The sequence below is a fragment of the Chiloscyllium plagiosum genome, unplaced genomic scaffold, assembly GCF_037043375.1.
Source record: "Chiloscyllium plagiosum isolate Xiang-an unplaced genomic scaffold, Cpla_swu_hap1 HiC_scaffold_17, whole genome shotgun sequence".
NCBI lineage: Eukaryota > Metazoa > Chordata > Chondrichthyes > Orectolobiformes > Hemiscylliidae > Chiloscyllium > Chiloscyllium plagiosum.
Window position 1 is genome coordinate 29,464,386 of NW_028270155.1, and position 24,208 is coordinate 29,488,593.

The following is a 24,208-nucleotide window of genomic DNA, read 5'->3' on the forward strand; positions in this document are numbered from 1 at the left end:
GATATTTTTTCTCCTTTATTAAAGGGAAACATCCACAAGCTTAAAGGAAAAAGTTTTTTTGAGTTTCAGTTTGGGGAGTTCTGCAGGACTCACAGCTGAAGCTGGATGTATAAAGTAGTTGCTCCTGAGAAAGGAAGAAAATAGTTTAGAATTGTTAAAAATAGGTTTAGTCCAGGGGGCCGTGTTGGAGTTCTAGACCAGAAATGTTTGGCAAAATGCTGACGGGACTATTTAAAGTTGATAAAATTAGACTCAGTTATATGAAGCCACTGAGAAGAGGTTATCAATTCTCAAGACGGAGACTCAAAGCCAGCATTAAAAATTAATACTCATATGGTGAGATAGGAGGAAATTCTTTCTAGCAGGAGTGTTTTAAAAGGATACTTTTGGGATTAATGGGATAAAATTTTTAGTGTGTCTTTGGAAATCATTAATCATGAGTTATACGTAAATAGTTTGGTTCATTTTATTTTATCTTCATTTATTTTTTGGAACAATCTTCTGTTTTATTATTAAAACCTTATCTGCAAAACTGCACGCTTATGTTTCAATGAGAGACCACCTCATTATAAAAAAACAAAATATGATGTATCAGGCTAAATTTCGGTCTGGGATCTGATTTGTTCAGTAATAACATCAGCTGTGATGATATCATTATTCATGAGATATGGATATCACTGGTAATGCCGACATTTAAGACCCATCCCTAATTGCTCTTGAGGTAGTGATGTATTCTTAGAGTATTGAAGTCCATGTGGCAAACAACCCCAGAATTTTTAACCATTGATGAAGAAACGGCCATAGATTTCCAAGTTAGGATGGTACATGGCATGGAGAGGAAACTGCATAAGCTGCTATTCCTTTGCGCCTGCTTGATCTTCTAGGCATTAGAGATAATGGATTTTGAAAGTGTTTTTATAGCCTTGTCTAAGGCACAGCGCAACAGTGATGGATGGGCTGCTGTAAGTCTCTCAAGTGAGGTTGAAGTATGTGATTGCAAGAAGGCAGCAGAATAGGAGGCTCCAGTCGGAGCTCCACTGTTTCACAGTCCCTTTCCTTTCTTTTCATTCTCCTCTTTGCAGCTTTTTTTTCTACCCCACCCCCACTTTCTGCCCTGCCTAGAGACTGGAGTCGAGGAGCAGAGCAAGTATGGGCCAAGTCCCGCAGCAGAGTGGAGCAAACGGACAGAGTCCTGTGGCAGAGCAGATTGAAGGGTTAGAGTCCCATGGCAGAGCAAGTGTGGACTGAGTCTCACAGCAGAGCAGAGCGAACAGGCAGAGTCCCATGGCAGAGCAAGTGTGGACTGAGTCTCGCAGCAGAGCAGAGCGAACAGGGAGAGTCCCATGGCAGAGCAAGCGCAGGCCACATCCTTCAGCAGAATGAATGGGTTGAATCCCATCGTGGAGCAGAGCGAAAGGGCCAATTCCCACAGCAGTAGCAGAGTACGTCCAGCACGTGAAGGCAGCATGGCCTCATGCTCTGCAGCCAGTGGGTATGGACTGGAACTTAACTGTATTTATGGTCACTTTATCATTCTGGACTTTTTACAACCGTTCCCATGCTAATCTTTTTTTTACTCTATAACATCAGTATTTTTTAAACTCTTCGAGGAGAAAGTGAGGTCTGCAGATGCTGGAGATCAAAGTTGAAACTTTATTGCTGGAACAGCACAGCAGGTCAGGCAGCATCCAGGGAACAGGAGATTCGACGTTTCGGGCACAGGCCCTTCTTCAGGAATGAGCAGAGAGTGTTCAGCAGGAGAAGATAAAAGGTAGGGAGGAGGGACTTGGAGGAGAGGCGTTGGAAATGTGATAGGTGGAAAGAGGTCAAGGTGAGGGTGATAGGTCGGAGTAGGATGGAGGCGGAGAGGTCAAGAAGAAGACTACAGGTCAGGAAGGCAGTGCCGGGCTGGAGGGATCCGGCTGAGACAAGGTGGGGGGAGGGGGGATGAAGAAACTGGTGAAGTCCAAGTTCATCCCCTGTGGTTGGAGGGTTCCCAGTCGGAAGATAAGACGCTCCTCCTCCGACCGTCGCGTTGGCGTGGTCCTGTCCCCATTAGTCTCGGCATACCTCGACACGGTCCTGTCCCCATTAGTCCAAGAACTCCCCACCTACGTTCGTGACACCACCCACGCCCTCCACCTCCTCCAGGATTTCCGCTTCCCCGGTCCCCAATGCCTCATCTTCACCATGGACATCCAGTCCCTGTACACCTCCATCCCCCATCACAAAGGACTCAAAGCACTCCGCTTCTTCCTTTCCCGCCGTACCACCCAGTACCCTTCCACCGACACCCTCCTTCGACTGACCGAACTGGTCCTCACCCTGAACAACTTTTCTTTCCAATCCTCCCACTTTCTCCAAACAAAAGGAGTAGCCATGGGCACCCGCATGGGCCCCAGCTATGCCTGCCTCTTCGTAGGGTATGTGGAACAATCCATCTTCCGCAACTACACTGGCCCCACCCCCCATCTTTTCCTTCGCTACATTGATGACTGTATCGGCGCTACCTCGTGCTCCCACGAGGAGGTTGAACAGTTCATCCACTACACTAACACCTTCCACCCCAACCTCAAATTCACCTGGACAGTCTCGGACTCCTCCCTCCCCTTCCTAGACCTTTCTGTTTCTATCTCAGGCGACCGAATCAACACGGACATCTACTACAAACCAACCGACTCCCACAGCTACCTGGACTACACCTCCTCCCATCCTGCCCCCTGTAAAAACGCCATCCCATTCTCCCAATTCCTTCGTCTCCGCCGCATCTGCTCCCAGGAGGACCAGTTCAAAATACGTACAACACAGATGGCCTCCTTCTTCAAGGACCGCAATTTCCCCCCCGACGTGGTCGACGGTGCCCTCCACCGCATCTCCTCCACTTCCCGCTCCTCCGCCCTTGAGCCCCGCCCCTCCAACCGCCACCAGGACAGAACCCCACTGGTCCTTAACTACCACCCCACCAATCTCCATGTACAGCGCATCATCCGCCGTCACTTCCGCCACCTCCAAACAGACCCCAGCACCAAGGATATATTTCCCTCCCCTCCCCTATCAGCTTTCCGTAGAGACCACTCCCTCCGCGACTCCCTTGTCAGATCCACACCCCCCCACCGACCCAACCTCCACTCCCGGCACCTTCCCTTGCAACCGCAGGAGGTGCAACACTTGTGCCCACACCTCCCCCCTCACTTCTCTCCAAGGCCCCAAGGGAAACTTCCATATCCGCCACAGATTCACCTGCACCTCCACCCACATCATCTACTGCATCCGCTGCAGCCGGTGTGGCCTCCTCTATATTGGGGAGACAGGCCGCCTACTTGCGGAGCGATTCAGAGAGCACCTCTGGGCCACCCGGACGAACCAACCCAACCAACCTGTAGCACAGCATTTCAACTCCCCCTCCCACTCCACCGAGGATATGCAGGTCATTGGACTCATCCACCGCCAAACCACAACAACCCGACGGTCGGAGGAGGAGCGTCTTATCTTCCGACTGGGAACCCTCCAACCGCAGGGGATGAACTTGGACTTCACCAGTTTCTTCATCCCCCCTCCCCCCACCTTGTCTCAGCCGGATCCCTCCAGCCCGGCACCGCCTTCCTGACCTGCAGTCTTCTTCTTGACCTCTCCGCCTCTATCCTACTCCGACCTATCACCCTCACCTTGACCTCTTTCCACCTATCACATTTCCAACGCCCCTCCTCCAAGTCCCTCCTCCCTACCTTTTATCTTCTCCTGCTGAACACTCTCTGCTCATTCCTGAAGAAGGGCCTGTGCCCGAAACGTCGAATCTCCTGTTCCCTGGATGCTGCCTGACCTGCTGTGCTGTTCCAGCAATAAAGTTTCAATTTTTTAAACTCTGTAATGATACTTAAAGGTGTCTGTACCTAGGTCCTCTGTACCTAAGATGGTGGCGAAAGGCAGCATCATAAACTTTTCACTGCACTCATTTGAATGCATATGACAATAAAGGTTATTCTATAAAGTTACAATCATCCAGGCATGTGCATAATATTCCATCACACTCCTGGCTTGTGCCTTATTGACAGTGAAAAACTTTAAGACATTGTAAGTCACTCACAATAAAAAGCACATTTCATAGCCATATTAAAGTTCTGGCCAATGATAAGGCTTAGAATGTTGGTAGTAAGGATGTTTGGCAATGGCAAGGCTGTTCAGTGTCACGATGAGTGGTCAGAATCTCCACTGTTGTAGAACGTTATTGCCTGCTACTTAACGTAGCGTAAACATAATTTTCTGCCTATCAACTTAAGCCTTGATGCTTTCTTGAGCAGCATCCAAAAGATGGAGTTCAGCGATCTCATCATCAGTGGATCAGATCAAAGCTCTGCTCTTGCCACATCCAATCATGAATGTTCATGGGCATTTACATTAACTAAAAGAAGAAAACTGGATGAACATTTCCAACTTCAGTAAAGGTGCAGCCCAACACTGAAGTGCAAAAGACAAGACCGAATCATTTGCATTAACTGCCAGCCAGAAATGCCAAGCAGATATACAGAGGAACCTCGATTATCCAAACGAGATGGGCGGACGCTATTTCGTTCAGATAATTGATTATTTGGTGAATCAATTCAATGCATTTCCTCTGGGGCTCGGAGTTTTCTATTAAGTCTGCTGCCCATTCAGGGGACTAGCAGCAGCACAGTGCATGTGAGCCCTCGCCCGCCCCCTCTCCAGGACAGCCAGACTGGACATTAACAAGACCGCTACTGTCTTTTGGAGGGTAAGTCTCTAAATAGCGCTCACACACACCATTTTACTGCATCTTTTTGAAAGGTTCCACCTCTATCCTGTACAGGACATTGTCAGAATGACGGGGGTGTGGGAGGGAGTGGGGAGAGAGCTTTGACAAAAAGCTTTTCCACCCAGAGGTGGGTGGGATCCAGAATGCACTGGGAAGGGTGGTTGAGATGGGAAATGTCACAACCTTCAAAATGTACTTGGATGAACATTTCAAGTGTCTTATCATTCACGGCTTTGACCCGACTGTGAGAAATGGGCCTAGTGAAAGTAGTGGAGTATTTTCGGCAGGCACGATGGGCCAAAGAACCTGATCTGTAAAGTATGATTCTATGATTTTAAGAGTTGTGAATGGAGCAAAATACTGTACAATCATCAACAACTTTTGACCTTATGATAGATGAATCGTCTTGACTAAGTAGCTGCAAAATGGTTGAGTCTTGAGCACTGCCCAGAGGAACTGCTGCAGTGACATCCCAGGGTTGAGATTATGGGCCCAGAACAAATAGAACCACCTTCCTTCTGTGCTAACTATGACTCCTGCCAATGGTAAGTCTTCCCTCTGATTCCCACTGATATAAATGTTACCACAGTTCCTTATGTCACACTTGATCAAATGTGGGGTTGATGTCAAGGGTAGTGATTTTCTTTTCATTTCTGAAATTCAGCACTTCTGATCACATTTTGTACCAAAGTGATAATGAAGGCTGAAATCAAATGCTTATGGGTAACTCAGAGTAAATCAGTGGGCAAGATAATGCTGAGTAAGCGATCTTCTATCACTTTGTTGACTGGCAAAGAAGTCTGATGGAATTTTTTTGTCTGGCTTTATATGGAAAAGATATACCTCCAATTTGGAGAAAGTGAGGACTGCAGATGCTGGAGATCAGACTCGAGAGTGTGGTGCTGGAAAAGCATAGCAGGTCAGGCAGCATCCGAGGAGCAGGAGAATCGATGTTTCGGGCATAAGTCCTTCATCAGGAATCTTTTCCCAATTTGTCATGTCAACTTAACACTCTAGATGCATTGGAACAGCTCAGAGGAAGTACAGCTTGTTCTGAAATACAAATCTTCAGCCCTACAGTCAGGCTGCTGTCAAGGCCAACAGCTTTTGCAGTACCTCAGCCATGTCCTGATACTGCATTAAGTGAATCAAATTGGCTTCTAAAAATGATGGAATCCTCAGAGGAAGAGGAAGCTGAGATAGGTTATCTGCTTAGTGCTTCTGACTGAAAACAAGTACAAAAGAAAAGAATAAAAAATTTGCAACAGTGTGCTAGGCTCTCAACAATAGCTGAGGGTTGAAAAACTTCCTGGAGTTTCTTCACCCCACTGGTTCTTTCAATCGTCCACCACTATTTATGAATAGATGTGGCAGAACTACAAAACTTTGATTTCATCCTGTGGTTCTGGGATCCCTTAGCTTTCAAAGTTTGGGTGAAGATTTGTAGCTCGGGTGCTCGTTGTTGTGGTTCTGTTCGCCGAGTTGGAAATTTTTGTTGCAAACGTTTCGTCCCCTGTCTAGGTGACATCCTCAGTGCTTGGGAGCCTCCTGTGAAGCGCTTCTGTGGTGTTTCCTCCGGCATTTATAGTGGCCTGTCCCTGCCGCTTCCGGTTGTCAGTTTCAGCTGTCCGCTGTAGTGGCCGGTAAATTGGGTCCAGGTCGATGTGTTTGTTGATGGAGTTTGTGGATGAGTGCCATGCTTCTAGGAATTCCCTGGCTGTTCTTTGTTTGGCTTGCCCTATAATGGTAGTGTTGTCCCAGTCGAATTCATGTTGCTTGTCGTCTGCGTGTGTGGCTACTAAGGATAGCTGGTCATGGCGTTTCGTGGCTAGTTGATGTTCATGTATGCGGATTGTTAGCTATCTTCCTGTTTGTCCTATATAGTAGTGTACAAAATCCCATGCAAGGACTGCACAAAACACTATATAGGACAAACAGGAAGACAGCTAACGATCCGCATCCATGAACATCAACTAGCCACGAAACGCCACGACCAGCTATCCTTAGTAGCCACACACGCAGACGACAAGCAACATGAATTCGACTGGGACAACACTACCATTATAGGGCAAGCCAAACAAAGAACAGCCAGGGAATTCCTAGACGCATGGCACTCATCCACAAACTCCATCAACAAACACATCGACCTGGACCCAATATACCGGCCACTACAGCAGACAGCTGAAACTGACAACCGGAAGCAGCAGGGACAGGCCACTATAAATGCCGGAGGAAACACCACAGAAGCGCTTCACAGGAGGCTCCCAAGCACTGAGGATGTCACCTAGACAAGGGACGAAACGTTTGCAACAAAAATTTCCAGCTCAGCGAACAGAACCACAACATCCCTTAGCTTTGACTTTCATGAGCTATTCTGCTCTTTCTCATGCATTTAAGTAAGCTGTTATAGTTTCATCAGATTGATGCTTCATTTTCAGGAGTCCATACCCTTCATTGAATCTTTATGGTAGGATGAGAAGGATGGTCCACTCTTGGTTACTAGATGTGTACTCCATCTAACCCTCCTAACTCAATGACACTGCCACACAAAATAGTAGAGGGTATCCTCAGTGTAAAGTCAGAATTTTGTTTCCACAAGGACTGTGCAGTGGTCACTTCTATTAATGTGGGAGGGTGAGGACATGAAGGTTTAAAACAAAAACTGAAAGAACTGTAGATGCTGAAATCAGAAACAAAAACAGAAGTTGCCGGGAAAGCTCAGCAGGTCTGGCAGCATCTGTGAAGAGAAATCAGAGTTAATGTTTCGGGTCCAGTGACCCTTCTTCAGTTCTAAGGAACGTTCACTCGACCTGAAATGTGATCTCTGATTTCTCTTCACAGATACTGCCAGGCCTGCTAAAGTTCAAACAAAGTTTAGCTCCTTGCACAGCATGCTCATGCAGCCTCACCTGGATCATTGTACATTTCTGCTCACTACAGATAATAAAACCTAATAACTTGCAAAAATTAGATCTTACTATGTAAATAACCAAATACTAATGAGTATACCAATGGAAATGTTAACCGTGCAATGACTTAACACTGACATTACCTTTCTCATTGCCTTGGCATGAATAAAATGTTCATTCGCCCAAATAGTGGAATAGTTGTTATTTTTCCACTGCAGGTAAACATTAAGGTACGTCAAATGATCACTTTCTGGCACAGCAAACTTCTCCCTCATTTGATCACTCTCTTCCTCTCGACCCTGAAATTTTAAAAAAAGTATTGGCTCTCTTAGGCTGCTAACTCATTAGTTTTATATTCAACCATTCCCTTTTAAAACCAGTATTTTCACCTGTAAAAGAAACAATTTTTTTAAATAAAAAAAAAGTCTACACCGAAGACTTTAGTGCGAAAACTTATAAAGAAGTTCTGTTTATTTCTTTGAAATGAGAACTGCTTTAAAACCAGGAATTGCAAAGATTGCTACATGAAAACAAATAATTTGAGACTCATTACTGTTTTGTACAGTTGTGGGTTACTGTAGTGATAGCAAACTGGAGTCAAACAATTGTGTACAAATGGAGCTTTGGTTGGCAACAGCCGATGGATTTGTGGACTACTGACCAGTTATCGATAACAATCACGTTCCCAGGTAGTTGAACATCTTGGAGCTGTGAACAAGCTAAAAAAAGACTTTCAGATCACTAAGTAGTTAAATAGCCAATTAAAGGAGGTAGCTGCCTGATTGTGGCAACGGTTTGGACCGAAGGGTCTGTTTCCATGCTGTACATCTCTATGACTATGACTCTTAAGTACCTGAATTCCTTTGTCTAAAATTGGGTATTAATCACTGCAGCTAAAAGTGATCTGAACAGATTCAATTGGCATAGGTTTGAGGTGAGTGGGGAACCTTTAAACAAGAAGTGCAAGGAATTTTTTTTAAAACAAGAAGTGTGAGGAAAGTTTTTTTTTACACAAAGGGTAGTAGATGCCTGGAATACACTACCGGGGAAGCTGGTAGAAGCAGATATCATGGCAAAGTTTAAGAGGCATTTATACAGACACATGAACAGATAGGGAATAGAGGGATACAGAACATGTTCAGGCAGATGGAATTAATTTAGAATAGCATCACGGTCAACACAGGCATGGTGGGCTGAAGGCTCTGATCCTGTGCTCTACTGTCCTGTGTTCTTCATGGAGTGAGACAAAGGCTGAGTGAGTGGAAACTTGATTCGAAATGGGAATTTAGTACAAAAAGGAACAAGTGTTTTTACTAAGGTTTACTGCAAGAAGTAAACTCTCTGGAGTGAGGAGTGAGTGGGAGAAGATAAAGAGCATGAATCTAGAGGCTGACCTGCCGTGAAACCAGTGGAGTGATGTCACAAACCACAGAGCCATTTGAGTGCAGGGGAAAAAAACTGATTGGTAAATAGAAATGGTGAATACTTCTAGCCTTTAAAGTAAAAGGAAGCTCTTCAGTTTTAAAGGAGGAGCACTGGAACCGAAACAGTAACTCTGATCTCTCTCCACACATGCTGCCAGGCTTGCTGACCTCTTCCATCAATTTCTGTTATTGTGTTTTCGGTTTTGTGTTTAGCTTTCCAATGTTTCGCTCTTCTTAAAAATAGCTGGCTAAATATAAAAACAAGGGTTTTTTTTGTGTAGGAAAGCTACTGAAGTGTAGAGAGCATGAAATCTACAATAATTAATTTATAAATTAAATCAAATGAGAATGGTGACAGAATGGGTAATGTGGTGCTGCTGCAACATGTGGAAGCTTATGGATATCAATGTGATCAAGAGCGAATACATCTGCAGTAAGTGTTAAAATGAAACAAACAACCTGCTATAACAGGACCGGGTGTGGGGTGGGTTAAAATCATTGTAGGTTGGAATCAGGCTCTAAAGCTATTGAACTCTATGTTAGTCCTCGAGACTGCAGGGTCCCCAAGAGAAAAATGAAATGCTGTTCTTCAAACTGACTGGGTGACTGCTTTGCAGAATACCAATGCTCTGTCTGCAAAAATGACCCAAGCTTCCAGTTACCTGCCACTTCAACACACCATCATATCAATATTTTTGTTGCAGGCCTTAGCACTTTGGAAAATTGGACCAAACAGAGGAGCTAGAAACCAGGCTGCAAACATCGTGTCACATTGAAAGAAGGGGAAACTTACCCGGATACGTACCTCCAGAGGGTGGTCACACCACTCAGACTAAGTAATTCCAAATGTACTATTATCTGGTACAGGAATGTGTGACTATAGATGAAGCAGCTATGAGAACTTGGGATTACAATTCAGCAGCCTTGCCACCTGGAATGGTCCAACAGTTATGAGGGTCTTGCAAGCAGTGCAGGCCACCGTGGGGATTGCAGGGATGAGGAGCAAACTGAGCATGGTTCCTTGGTATAGGAAGCAATTCAGATGAGGGAGGAAATAGGAATTTAATAGTAATAGGGTACAATATACTTTGAAGAGGAGATATTATTCTCTGCAGCCATGAACAGGACTCTTAAAGATCGTTACTAGCTCAGTGCCAGGATATGGACATCTCCTCAGGGCTGGAGAAAAACTTGGAGTAGGAAGATAGGGATCCATTTATTGTCTTCCATATTGGTACCAACATTGATTGGACTAGAAAAGAGGGTCTAGTGAAAGATTTTGAACAACTAGAAGGTAAATTATAAAGCTGAACCTCCATTGTAATAATCTGTGGACTACTACCTGAGTTAGACCACGCTCAAATTGGCAGATGGTACACAGAGTAAGGAATTTGAATGTATTTCTCAAAAGTTGGAGTGGGCAAATGAGGTTTTGGTTCTGGTGGGTCAGGCTTCACTTGAACCATGCTGGGACCACGATCTTACTGATGTGAGTAACTAGGGCTTGACAGAAGGCTTTACACTAATTAGAAAAGAAAAAGGCTTCATAGAGGGGAAGTGAAGGTTTACAAATTATGGTTCTGGCAGCATTATAGGGCAGCTGTTTGGTTAGTGACACCCAAAGGACAGGAGGGATGCAGTGTACAGACATAGAAAACAGCGGTAAATAGAGTCAAATGGGGGGAAAATAGTAAATAAGCTAAATTAGCTGCTCCTGTACTCAAATACATCTATTTGGAACAAAATAACTGAATTAACAGCACATATACAGATTGACGGGTATGACCTTATAGCCATTGTGGAGACATGGTGGGAACTAAACATTCAGGGGCATGTGACTTTGTGAAATGATGGGAGAATATGGTGCTGGAGTATCATTGTTAGTATATAATGGATTAAGAATGATACCAAGAAATGATCTTGGATCAGAAGATGTAAATCTACATGTGCAGCAGTAAGAAATAAGGGGAAGAAGATACTGGTAGGCAAAGTGTCCAGGCCCCCTAACAGTAACTATACGGTGGAACAGAGAATAAATCAGGAGATGAGAGCATGTAAAAAAGACACACATCAATCATGGGTGACTTTATTCTTCTTGTAGATTGGGAGACTCAAGAATGGCTAAGGTAGGAATAAAGAGGAATTCATAATATATTTGGAGTTTCCTCTGTAGGAGTAGTGGTATTATCGCTGCACTGTTAATCCAGAGACCTAGGTAATATTCTGGGGACTCTGGAACAAATCCTGCTATAGCAGATAGTGGAATTTGAATTCAATAAAACTGTGGGATTGATAGTCTCAATGTGACTATGCATCCACTGTCAATGTTGGAAAAAACCATCAAGTTCACTAGTGTCCTTTGGGAAAGGAAACTGCCAGCTTTACCTGGTCAGACCTCCATGTAACTCCAAATCCACAGCAACATGGTAGACCTTTAACTGGCCTCTGGGCTATTAGGGTTCAGCAATAAATGATGGCCTAGCCAGTGACACCCTCATTCGATGAATAAATTAAAAAAAATTGTTGATTCAACCAGGGTTCAGCCTATTTTGTAAGTGACGTGCAACGAGGTAGGTTTAATCAATGATGGCAGAGTAAAAGGTGACAGTGACCATAACACAGTTGAATTTAGCACGTGTCAGAAACAAACCTGCTATACATAAATAAGGGTAAATAGAAAAGAGGGAGGGCAGAGATATTTGGCGTAGATTGGAAAAGGAGTTTAGTAGCAAACTGAGGAACAATGGCAGTTGTTTCAGAAGTAAGTTGTGATTCACAGCAAAGGAAGATCCCAGTGAGAAGAATGGTTTATCTCCTTCTTAGATTCAATCATGGTTAACCGGGGAAATTAAGGATAGCATCAAATTAAAAGATACACACAATGGGGTAAGCAAGAGGATGGAAATGTTTTTGACAAACCAACAAAAGACAACCAAAAAAGGAGAGATGATAGATGTGGAGGGTAAACTTGCAAGCAATATTCAGGAAGAGAAAGGCAAATGTTAACAATGGCCTCTTGGAGATCAAGTTAGGAAGCCAGGATATGGCAGAGGACACAGTAGAAGACACTGGCAACAATCCAAAAATATTAAAATAATTAAAGGGCAAAAGGAGGACAGGAAATAAATACAATAAGTATTATTAGAGGAAAAAAAAGGACTCAAGAACGATACATCCCCTGGTCCAGATGGGTGCATCCTAGGAAGTTAAAAGTAGCTGCTGACATCATGGATGCAGTGTAGTAAGCTTCCAAGAATCCTTAGATTCTGAAAAAGACCCAGTGGATTGGAAAACTTGACAACATAATATCTTTTATTTAAATAGGGATAGAGACATAAAACAGGTAACCATAGGCCAGTTAGCTTAACATCCAATATTGGGAAAATGTTAGCGTTTACTATAAAGGATGTCAATATGCACAGCATTTAAAAATTTATAAATTGATCAAGCAGAATCAGAAAGGCTTCATGAAGGGAGAATCATGCTGAACATATTTATTAGAATTCTTTGAGGTGGGGTAGATGCAAGATAGATGAAGGGGAAACAGCAGATTATTTAAGGTGTTTGATACAGTACCATATGTTACTGCTTAATAAGTAAAGACCCCACGATATTGGAGGTAATATATTAGCATGGAAATAGAACTGAGAAACTAATAAACCAAAATCCATTGAGTAGTGTGTATTGCAAGCTGGACCAGCATTTTACTGGGGTTATATAGAATATTCAAATATTATGGAGATGGAAGGATTTGAAACTCTAATAAAACAAAAATCAATAATTATTTTTTAAAAATTATTCAAGGCTAAGTATTACTTGTATTTTTATTTCTTAAGATGACCCATAGAATAAATTATTGAGGCAGGAAAATGCCCAGCCTTTTATTGAGTCTCACAGTTTTAACAAAAATCTTGAAGATTTACTTTAAGGAATTCTACAATCTACTGTGCCATATCATGATGTAAAGACTACATCCATATCATGAACTCCTGGATGGTACTGCAACATTGTGAATGTCTTATTACATGGAAGCTATGCATCTTTTCTACAGGAAGACAGAGAGAATAAACAATAATTCTAATCTAACGAAAAATCACAGTTTAATACTAGATTGTTGCAGATCATTCTGGTGACGCTTGCAATTTCCATCATCACTGTAACAAAATATCTCAGTAAATAAGCTTCGCACATACCTTTGGTCGATAGAAAATGGCAGGCACTGAAAGCATTGAGACAATGATAAGGACATCAGCACTGCAACTCATGTCACATGATACTATCAACATCTTTGATAGAGCAGGATCTAGTGGGAATTCTACCATCAACCTTCCAGTTGGCGTCAGACTGCCTATACAGACAACAAAAATAACATAAAGTATTTGAATTATTATTAAATAAAATTAAAGTTTCATTTATTCATTATGGTCTAAAATAAATTGACCAGATCAAACGACTGATTATACAATTTTATCAGTTAATACATTTACCTTTCTAATTGTCAAAATATTGAAAACTAAGTTTGATTGGACAATGTGACAGTATTCATTGTTAGCATGTAAACATCTGTACCACTGAGCAGGAACAGATGCAGTTTTGAGCTTCTTTTTACTTAGTTCATCAGTTTCAGTTAGAAATACATCAAGCATCATCCAATAGGTCAGAAGCATACCATAACATAATAAGGGTTTTTTTTTCTCCTGACCTTAAATCTACAACATTTATCAGGAGTGCATTGGATTGCTCACCATTCAACTGGATAGCTGCAGCTGCACTGGCCTTCAAGAAGCTTGACATCCTTAATTTGTGTTTCTAGCCACTTAGTGTCTTACTTCTGTAACTGTTTCAGTAGCTGCAGAAAGCAATTCAGTAACTTGCTAAACTTATTTCAACAGCATATTCCAGCTTTTATCAATATGAAAAGCTAGATCATATGTATGTCACGACATCAGACGATCCACTATACAAATTATTCAATATTCTGGACATATATTTTTTTCCCTTAATCAACCTATCCAGAGACGTTATTATACATTTCTGGAGTGGATGGGTCTTGAACCCAGGCCTTCTAGAGAGGTGGGAGGGTCACTACCACTGCACCACGAGAGAGAGAGAGATCTCCTGCCTTTCCTTCAATATATTTTGGACAAAACTCTATAATTCTCAATCCGACAATTTTCGCAACTCCATTACCACAGGACTATTGCAAATAAACAGCCACTCATCAACATTTTAAGGATATTTTGGAACACTGTGTGTATTTTGCCACAATTGTGGCAAAGTTTGAAAAAACCATCAATGAGATCCAATGGTTGAGAAGTGAGACAATTGATTAAGATCAAAATTTAAATGCACAGCATGCACTGCCTTGGTTATCAATAAGGGTATTTGACCCAAGACCTAACACAATCAAATTAAGGCCTCAAATTATGCTGACTTTGTATCAAGGGAGACCTTGGTGAATTTTTATCAAGTGTATCTTTCAACATTTGCTTGTAAAACAAAATCTGTGATGGCAGTGTCCAAGACTCAAAATGGCTGCTAAGCCCCTGTTGCAATTTGACACTGCAACCAGTGTCTTCATAATGTAAACCAGTGACACTGGATTGACTCTAACATCAAAGTTGAGTGCATTTATTTTACCATCTGTTGGCTGACCATTTTGAACACTGACTAATAAGCCAAGTTGTGGATCAGAGAATTGGTCTGTGGGTGTAATGACTAGAGATTTTGTGGATCCACAACTGCTGTTCAGTTCGTTGAATAAAAAAGGTAAAAGTGTAATTCTAGAGCAAAATGATGCATATTGATGGATGGGTAGCTGAGGACTAAAATGGGGAAGACTGTTTTGTAGCAAAGTAACTCAAAATCAAATGTATAAGGAATACTGGGCTCTGTCACTGGCTTCAGACAAGCATAATGAATAGCGGAATAAGTAAACCTGTCAAGGATGAAAAGGCAATTGCAAACTTATGTGCATGCCATCTTAAAACTGAGTTCAGACTAGCAGAGGTTAAAATCCAGAAGAAAATTAAATATTACAATCACAACTCGTAAATAAAGACAAAGGACACGTGTACAGCAAGTGGCTGACTCTTACCCTGGAAAGGACTAAAATGGGGAAGACAGTTTTGTTGCAAAGTAACTTGTACCATAAAATCAGGGGGATATTTCCTAACCCAATGAGATAAAGCAGGGAAGTCTGTTTCCTAGCCAGACAGTGAACCATCAGGTGAGAAGCATAACATCACCAAAACAGACAGATACTTCAGCTGGGAAATCAAAGGTTCATTCATTATACAGTTTTTGCAGCACCAACAGAGGCCCCTCAGCCTATTATATCCATGCTGGTTATCAAACATCCATCTATTCTAATACCATGTTCCAGCACCTAGTCTGTAACCTTCTGTGCCAAGGGGTTTCAAGTACTCATCCAAATACTATTAAAATGTCTTGAGGATTCTTGCCTCTACAACATTTTTAGGCAATGAATTCCAGATACCCTAAATTCATAATTGATTAAAATAAGAAGACTCAAAATCAAATGTATAAGGAAGATGGGCTCTGTCATTGGCTTCAGACAAGCATAATGAATAGCGGAATAAGTAACCTTAAGTCAAGGATGAAAAGGCAATTGCAATATTATGTGCATGCCATCTTAAAATTAGGAGTTCAGACTAGCAGAGGTTAAAATCCAGAAGAAAATAAAATATTGCAATCACAAATCGAGAGTAAAGACAAAGGACACGAGTACAGCAAGTGGCTGACTCTTTCCCTAGAAGACTAACATGTAGAATGGGAAATTTATTATGCTGAGAAATGGGACAAGGCTTTGCTGGCGTTTAGAGAATTTAAGATAGCATTGAGAGAATTCAAGATAGCATTTAGAGAATTCTAGAATTAGGGCTAATTGGGCAGGCAACAGATACTGCTAACTATCGAGCTGTGAGGAGACAAGCTCTTCTTTCAGCAGACAACACTCCAGCTATGGGTGCTCTGGTTTCCTTTCACAGTCCAAAGATGTGTAGGTTAGGTGAATTGGCCATGCTAAATTGCCACCATGTCCATGGATGTGTAGGCTAGGTGGATTAGCCATAGTAAATGCAGTGTCACATGTATTGAGTGGGGGTTAGTTCTGGGTTGGACAGTCTTTCGAGAGTCAGTGCAGACTCGATTGGCCAAAAGGCCTCTTATTTGTACAGTAGTGATTCTATGAAAAACAATTATTCTTTCCATTCCCACCAAGCCACAAGTAGAGAATTTAAAGTTTGAAATACAGTCTTGCTCCTTGTAGCTCTGTAAAATTTTCATTAATAAAATCCATTAAATGTCACAAATGCATGGAGATTGTCTTCTTAAAGGGTGTAACAAAACAAAAAGGTGTAATTCTTTTCATTGGCTGGTTAAGATTTCATGCCAGTGGTTGAATCCCTCTGTTGTAAGCAATCAGATGATCCTGAGATACAAAAGACGCAGCTCGACTTAGCAAATCACCCAAGATAAAGAACAAACAAAATCATAAATGTTTGATTTTCATTTTTAAAGGTGTATTGTTTATAATTCATTGGACTGTAAAATTTCTCCAGAGCTTGTGAATGAGATAGAATGGTAATTAGTGACATGTCTAAAATCATATGGTGCAAAGGCTGTGGAGTATAAGACACTCCCTGAGAAGGAAACAAAGCATGTTGCTGGAATCAATTCCTAGGGCAAAGGTTGACTGTCCATACAGAAATCAAGAATTAAGGTGTTCAGTTGTCACTATCTCAGAAGCTCCCACTTTTAATTACATTGAGAGTAAGGTAAAGGGCCCTTTTATGACATGGTAGTGGCTTCACAAGTTATTAATGTCTATTTATTTTGAAATATCAACTAAAAATCAAAACCAACAGCACTGTCAACCCAAAGTGGCTATATTCTGTAAAGATAGATCATAAAACAAAATTCTTAGTCCTGAGTATAGAACTTTATTTTCCAGAAATGCTACATGGAGTGATATCACTCCTAGCAGTCTCAGCTTAAGCGTGTATAACTCACATCTGTTTTTGACAACAGGAAGGTCAGAAGGTCAGAGGTTCGTAATTGTTTTGCTTCAGGTAAACCACCAGATTGATAGCAGTCAGGGATAGCAGTGATGGATAACATACTCTTGGTTGCACCACAACAGGACAGGTGCCCACTGTATACATCAGCAAGAGCACCATGACTGCATCCTGGGCAGTTCAAGCCATGACCCAAAGATGAGAAAGGAGGTAGCTGCTAAAGGCCCCAAATGGTACAAGGGATAATGTAGGACTGATAAAGATTTCACCAGGATGGACCAATTTACATCCCTTCACCTGGAAAAACATACTTGAAGGACAATACAATCAATACAGAATTGTGTATTAATATTATCACGTTAGGATGCACTGGTGTAAGATGCTTTAATGTGTTGTTATTAGAAGCCAACAGCATCCCACTGTTATGTTGCCTCCCAAGGAGAATATCATAAGGATAGGGAACCCAAAGGTGATGTTACTCTGAACACATTAAGACTGGCCTACAAGTTGAATAGTTAAAAGTCAACTGTAGTTATCATCCTAAATCAATAGGTGAAGCAGAGCACATATTTAATCAGCTGACTGATGACTCGAAGAATTATAAAGCTCAGGAGGAAGGATGTAGAAGAACAAAAAATGTGCATGTCAATTGCACTAATTTGGTTCTAAATTCATGGCAAATCTCAATTGTAAATGATCACAGTTCACAATTGAGTGAGAAGCACTAAGGACATGTAACTTGTGGACTGAGGGACAAAATATACACGACTAAAAAAGGGTTAACTCTATGTGCTGGCTGGGGACTTATTTGACTTAACACAGTTGGACATTGGAGAAGTTTCATTCAGAGCCACGCCCAGGCGTATGCACAGATATGCTAATTGATTAATTTCAAATTTGCTTAATTTGAAGGTCGAATTTGAAAGCTGAGTACAGGATTAAGGATAGGATTCTTGGCAGTGTGGAGGAACAGAGGAATCTTGGGGTGCAGGTATATAGATCCCTTAAAATGGCCACCCAAGTGGACAGGGTTGTTAAGAAAGCATATGGTGTTTTGGCTTTCATTAACAGGGGTACTGAGTTTAAGAGTCGTGAGATCTTGTTGCAGCTCCATAAAACTTTGGTTAGACCGCACTTGGAATACTGCGTCCAGTTCTGGTCGCCCCTAGTATAAGAAAGATGTGGATGCTTCGGAGAGGGTTCAGAGGATGTTTACCAGGATGCTGCCTGGACTGGAGGGCTTATCTTATGAGGAGAGGTTGACTGAGCTCGGACTTTTTTCATTGGAGAAAAGGAGGAGAAGAGGGGACCTAATTAAGGTATACAAGATAGTGAGAGGCATAGATAGAGTCGATAGCCAGAGACTATTTCCCAGGGTAGAAATGACTAACACGAGGGGTCATAGTTTTAAGCTGGTTGGAGGAAAGTATAGCGGGGATGTCAGAGACGGGTTCTTTACACAGAGAGTTGGCGGCACGGTGGCACAGTGGTTAGCACTGCTGCCTCACAGCACCAGAGACCCTGGTTCAATTCCCGCCTCATGGGAATGACTGTGTGGAGTTTGCACATTCTCCCCGTGTCTGCGTGGGTTTCCTCCGGGTGCTCCGGTTGTGGTTTGGACTCATCCACCGCCAAACCACAACAACCCGACGGTCGGAGGAGAAGCGTCTTATCTTCCGACTGGGAACCCTCCAACCGCAGGGGATGAACTTGGACTTCACCAGTTTTTTCATCCCCCCTCCCCCCACCTTGTCTCAGCCGGATCCCTCCAGCCCGGCACCGCCTTCCTGACCTGCAGTCTTCTTCTTGACCTCTCCGTCTCCATCCTACTCCGACCTATCACCCTCACCTTGACCTCTTTCCACCTATCACATTTCCAAAGCCCCTCCTCCAAGTCCCTCCTCCCTACCTTTTATCTTCTCCTGCTGAACACTCTCTGTTCATTCCTGAAGAAGGGCCTGTGCCCGAAACGTCGAATCTCCTGTTCCCTGGATGCTGCCTGACCTGCTGTGCTGTTCCAGCAATAAAGTTTCAACTACTGAGGTATGTCCCTGCCAGAGTACCACCTGGACTTTGCAACAACATTGGCAAAACCCTTTCATTTACTACAAGCTATAGCAGAAGACGACAAAGACCATCATGTGGTGGCAGGATTTGTGAGTATCATACACTTGATAACCATTTTGTATTTGCTTCCCGAAGCCAATGGCTGGAGGCAGAGACAACTGACCAACAAACAAGGAATAAGCAAAGGTATGGGTACTATCCTTAAAGGTGCTTAGCTATAGACATCAGTGGGTTCCATCCAGACATTAGGTTGAACTGTGAAAGCTTAGGGACATGATGCTAGATATTCCAGAAAGATCTCTGGACATCTTTCGGGTACAGTATCCAGGTGAGTAGCCTCCTGGTTCAGAGGTTTGTGGCCAGGGCCAACAGGAGGGATTGAAGCGAGACAACTGATTAAGACTGATATTTAAATGCACCCTAATAGCCTTAGAATACACAAATGTAGCTATGAACACCTTTTCTGAGCATGAGGAGAAATCTGGATGTAAGTTTGCTCACTGAGCTGGAAGGTTCTTTTTCAGACATTTTGTCACCATACTAGGTAACATCTTCAGTGAGTCTCCGGACAATGCACTGCTGGTGTTTCCTGCTTTCCAAGGAAACCCAAACATATAAATAGAAAGCAGGAAACACATTCAGTGCTTCATCCAGCGGCTCACTGAAGACGTTACTGAGTATGGTGGCTAAACTTCTGAAAAAGAACTTTCGAGCTCAGTGAGCAAACCTACATCCAGAACCTCAACCAGAGCTACAAATCTTTTCAAAATTTGCTGATGATGAGAAATGTAACCAATATTGTCAGGACTATGGGACTTACAACAAATTTTATGGGAATTCTAGTAAATCTTAATTCACAGCTTGAATTAGGTCCCAGAGTTTATGAAATAGGTAGGTTCACAGTGATTACTAATATCCCAGAGCTTATGAGAACATGAAAGGGACATGCATAGCTGTTTATTAATAAGCATATGATGCAAGTGCTGAGACTGTCAATAACAAATGAATTGTAAAAACATTTCCTGAAATGAGAGAATAAAGATGATAAATTGTCATGCTGACTCCGTATTAAGGAGAGACCTTGGTGAACTTTTACCAAGTGTGTTTCTCAGCATTTGCTTGTATAATGAAGTCTTTAATTGCTGAACCCAAATCTCAGTGACTATTAAACCAGAACAGATGTTTGCGGATTATCCCCTATTCAACTCATTTGCAGTTACCTTATTTGGATCTTTGCATAGGTCTTTGCCATAGTAATGGAAGCAATTGATCTCAAGTGTGAGGTTTTTGACTGTCCAGCCAATTCAATATACAACACCAAGACACATACTGGCTTAGGACTCCAACCATTTAGTACATTGTATCAAGCAAGATTTACAAGGTTATTCAAAATTCAGTTACATACGAGATGAAAGTGAGCTGCAGATTACAAGATATGATGTTATTCCATTATCCCTTACCTTGTATCTTGTTGAATATTTTTGAAATAATTTGACTGACAATAGTTCTTTTCCAAAAGCCAATCATAATTCAAATATTTCATCTAAAAGCTTAGGCTCAGAAAGAAAAACTTTCAAATACCTGCCCCCAATTACCTGTATTGTCAAGGGCACCCAGGATCCAGAGTTGGTACATAGAATTCAGCATATTATCTTCAGGTGGCGGGTCCATAAAGTGGAATTGGAGTAGATCTTGTACACCCAGCGATTTAAGCAGCAGTACCACATTAGCCAAGTTTGTCCGCTGAATCTCAGGAACAGTGGTGGTCAGCATCTCATTTTTATATGCACTCTGCGTGTACAGCCTGCACAAATTTAATAAAATATATCTACTATATTGAGGAAAGTGATCGCACATCTCTTTCATTTATACACTGAAATGTTTTTTACACATAGTTTTTGTAATTTATATTTGCATGACCTTACAGTTTGTCTTGGGCAATTTTAATACCGCTCACAAAAATAAATTAATCCACATAAAATTTTATTTTCAGTCCATTTAGTTTTTGGCTTATATTAAAACTGAAAGTTTTAAGTGAATGTAAAAATTTTGCTTTCTATTTCTGTAATGCCTGCAGTGCAAATTGCCGATTACAAAATTCTTCTGTCCCCTAGAAGATCAGAAAACATACTTTTATTTAACCTTCATTATTAAATAGGTCAGAGAAGTCAGACTTAAGAGAGCAAACCAAGTGGCAGTAACAAAATGTTCATTTGGGTGGACGAAATGCAAATGAAACCTTTCTGTGCAGTCTTTCATCCTTTCTAGTTTATGCCTTTTTATTGTAATTTGAACTAAGTTGTTAGTTTTAATTGTAGTTTCATTCTAATCAAAAACAAAACCTTAAATTTGAAGCAGCATTTGAAAAGCTTTATTGTCCTACCTTAGTAAATATTTTTCAACTCTGATTTCTACCTACAGAAGAACCACAGATTCTGGTAACCTATCTAAGGCTCTTTATTCATGTGTAGATATAAACAGGCTATACAATTATAAGTGGGCATCATTCAGCATTCACAAGTGAGCACATTTCATGAGTAGTCATTGGACATCTTTCAAGGAAAAGTTGGGCATGCACTGAACAGAAATTATGGAAAATTACTTGCTCTTACCTAAAACATTGGCCTGGACCTGTTCTTCCAGCTCGACCTGCACGTTGATTGGCATTAGCCTGGCTGATTGGATAAATCTGAAGAGCATCCATACCCATTCTAGGATTAAAAACCTATTCAAAAGTTTAAAAAGGGACAAGAAAGACTGAAGCAGTGTAAAATACATGGCAGGCAATATGTATTTATAACAGCAAAGAAAATTATTGCTTTGTCTCACTGTTTCTTGTTCTAACCTGTTAATGGCTTAAAATTAAAGATGGTGTAGATATTTTCTAATCAAGCTGCTCACACATAGTGTTACACATGTCTAGAATAAGTGGGATTTAAACGTGGGTCTCCTGGTACAGAGGTAGGGACACTATCACTGTACTTCCAGGGCCCTAAGAGGATGTATTCCTGAGTATTAAAGTGATATCCTGTTTAAAACAATTGTGCAGAAGTTTAGCACAAACAACCAGTATTCATTAAAAAGTCATCTTCCTTCCTCACTATATATCATGCCTTAGCCAAGAAAGCAATGCTATTTCTTTTCTGCAAATGAATTTTCATGAGCATTTACTATTTTCTGCATACATGCCTGGAGATTGGAGTTTCCAATTTATGTCTGACCTTTATAGAGATGAGTATGCTCCACCTATCATTTCCTGCACATAATCTGACCACTAATGGAGCTTACCTTAAGAATCAAAACTCTTATCCTCAGTTTCTGAAACAGAATAAATCCTATATTTCAAGCAGCACTCCAACAGACATACTCTAAGCAACACCAAATCACCAGGGACTAGGTCTGTAACCTTTTTGAGATTCAAGGGAAAATCATACATCACACTAAATCAAACTTGTAGCAATTATTAAAAGTTTAGTAGGGTTTATTGTTTTGGGTAACATTTTTCATGAATGTAATTTCATGAACAAATTATTCTTTTCTATTGAAATATTTTTGGACTCCTTTAAACTTAATGGAACTTTTATACTGCAATGTATGCCAGATGAACATGTTCTTACTTTCAGTTTGCAGTAGCCCGAATCAACAACAAACATGATCCCATCCACAGTCAGTGATGTCTCCGCAATGTTTGTAGCCACAATGCACTTTCGGATTCCATCTGGAGCCTTAACAAAAAGAAATACATCAATAATCACATAAGTGTTATGGCACAGAAGGCAGTCATCGCGCCTGCACTGGGACTTCAAATGAGCATCATTACCAAATACTAATTCCCTGCTTTCTATCCATATGCTTGCACATCATTTTTCTCTAAATATTCATTCACACCATCTTGAATGCCTCTACCACACTTCCAGGCAGTGTATTTCCATACTTTTTCTACTCACTGAGTAGAAACGTTTGTTCTCATATCATCCTTGCTTCTTCTGCAAATCATTTGAAATCAATGCTGTCTCAGTATTGTTTATTTTACAAATGGGAACAATGTCTTTCCACCTACTCTATCCAGCCTGCTCATGATTTTGAAAACCTCAATCAGGTCTCCTCTTAGCCTAGTTAGTCCCAACTTCTTTATGAAGTTTCATACCCCTGTGCATTCTTGTAAATTGCTTCTGGACTCTGTGTTCAAATACTTCCTATAATGTGGTACCCAGAATTCTACACAATATTCCAGCATCTTACACAATTTTGAAATTAGCTCCTTGCTTTGGTACTCTATTACTCTATCAATAAAGCCAAGGATGCTGTATTTCTAAAAAAAAAATCATGGGATGTGTACAGCATTAGGTGCATCAGCATTTAAGAGTCATACTTGCACAGCACGGACACAGACCATTCAGTCCAACTCGTCCATGCCAAACAAGTTTCCCAAACTAAACTAATCACACTCGCCTGCATTTGCCCTATTTCCCTCTAAACAATAGACAATAGGTGCAGGAGTAGGCCATTCTGCCCTTCGAGCCTGCACCACCATTCAATATGATCATGGCTGATCATCCTTAATCAGTATCCTCTTCCTGCCTTATCTCCATAACCCTTGATTCCACTATTCTTGAGAGCTCTATCCAACTCTTTCATAAATGAATCCAGAGACTGAGCCTCCACTGCCCTCTGGGGCAGAGCATTCCACACAGCCACCACTCTCTGGGTGAAGAGGTTTCTCCTCATCTCTGTCCTAAATGGTCTACCCCGTATTTTTAAGCTGCGTCCTCTGGTTCGGCATTCCATCAGCGGAAACATGTTTCCTGCCTCCAGAGTGTCCAATCCTTTAATAATCTTATATGTCTCAATCATATCCCCTCTCAGTCTTCTAAACTCAAGGGTATACAAGCCCAGTCGCTCCAGTCTTTCAGTGTAAGGTAATCCCGCCATTCCAGGAATTGACCTCGTGAACCTACACTGCACTCCCTCAATAGCCAGAATGTCTTTCCTCAAATT

The 24,208-nt window shown here is 41.6% G+C and overlaps 1 protein-coding gene across 1 annotated transcript in view; it reads right to left on the reverse strand.

The window, feature by feature from the left end:
- Window positions 1-24,208, reverse strand: part of dhx38 (DEAH (Asp-Glu-Ala-His) box polypeptide 38) — a 136,799-nt gene that overhangs the window by 39,757 nt on the left and 72,834 nt on the right. The window contains exons 18-22 of the mRNA XM_043706699.2: window positions 22,828-22,935; window positions 21,823-21,935; window positions 20,806-21,014; window positions 13,298-13,452; window positions 7,824-7,979 (exon numbers count right to left, since the gene is read on the reverse strand). Of these exons, the coding sequence (XP_043562634.1) occupies window positions 7,824-7,979; window positions 13,298-13,452; window positions 20,806-21,014; window positions 21,823-21,935; window positions 22,828-22,935 (741 nt within the window). The remainder of the gene's footprint in view (window positions 1-7,823; window positions 7,980-13,297; window positions 13,453-20,805; window positions 21,015-21,822; window positions 21,936-22,827; window positions 22,936-24,208) is intronic.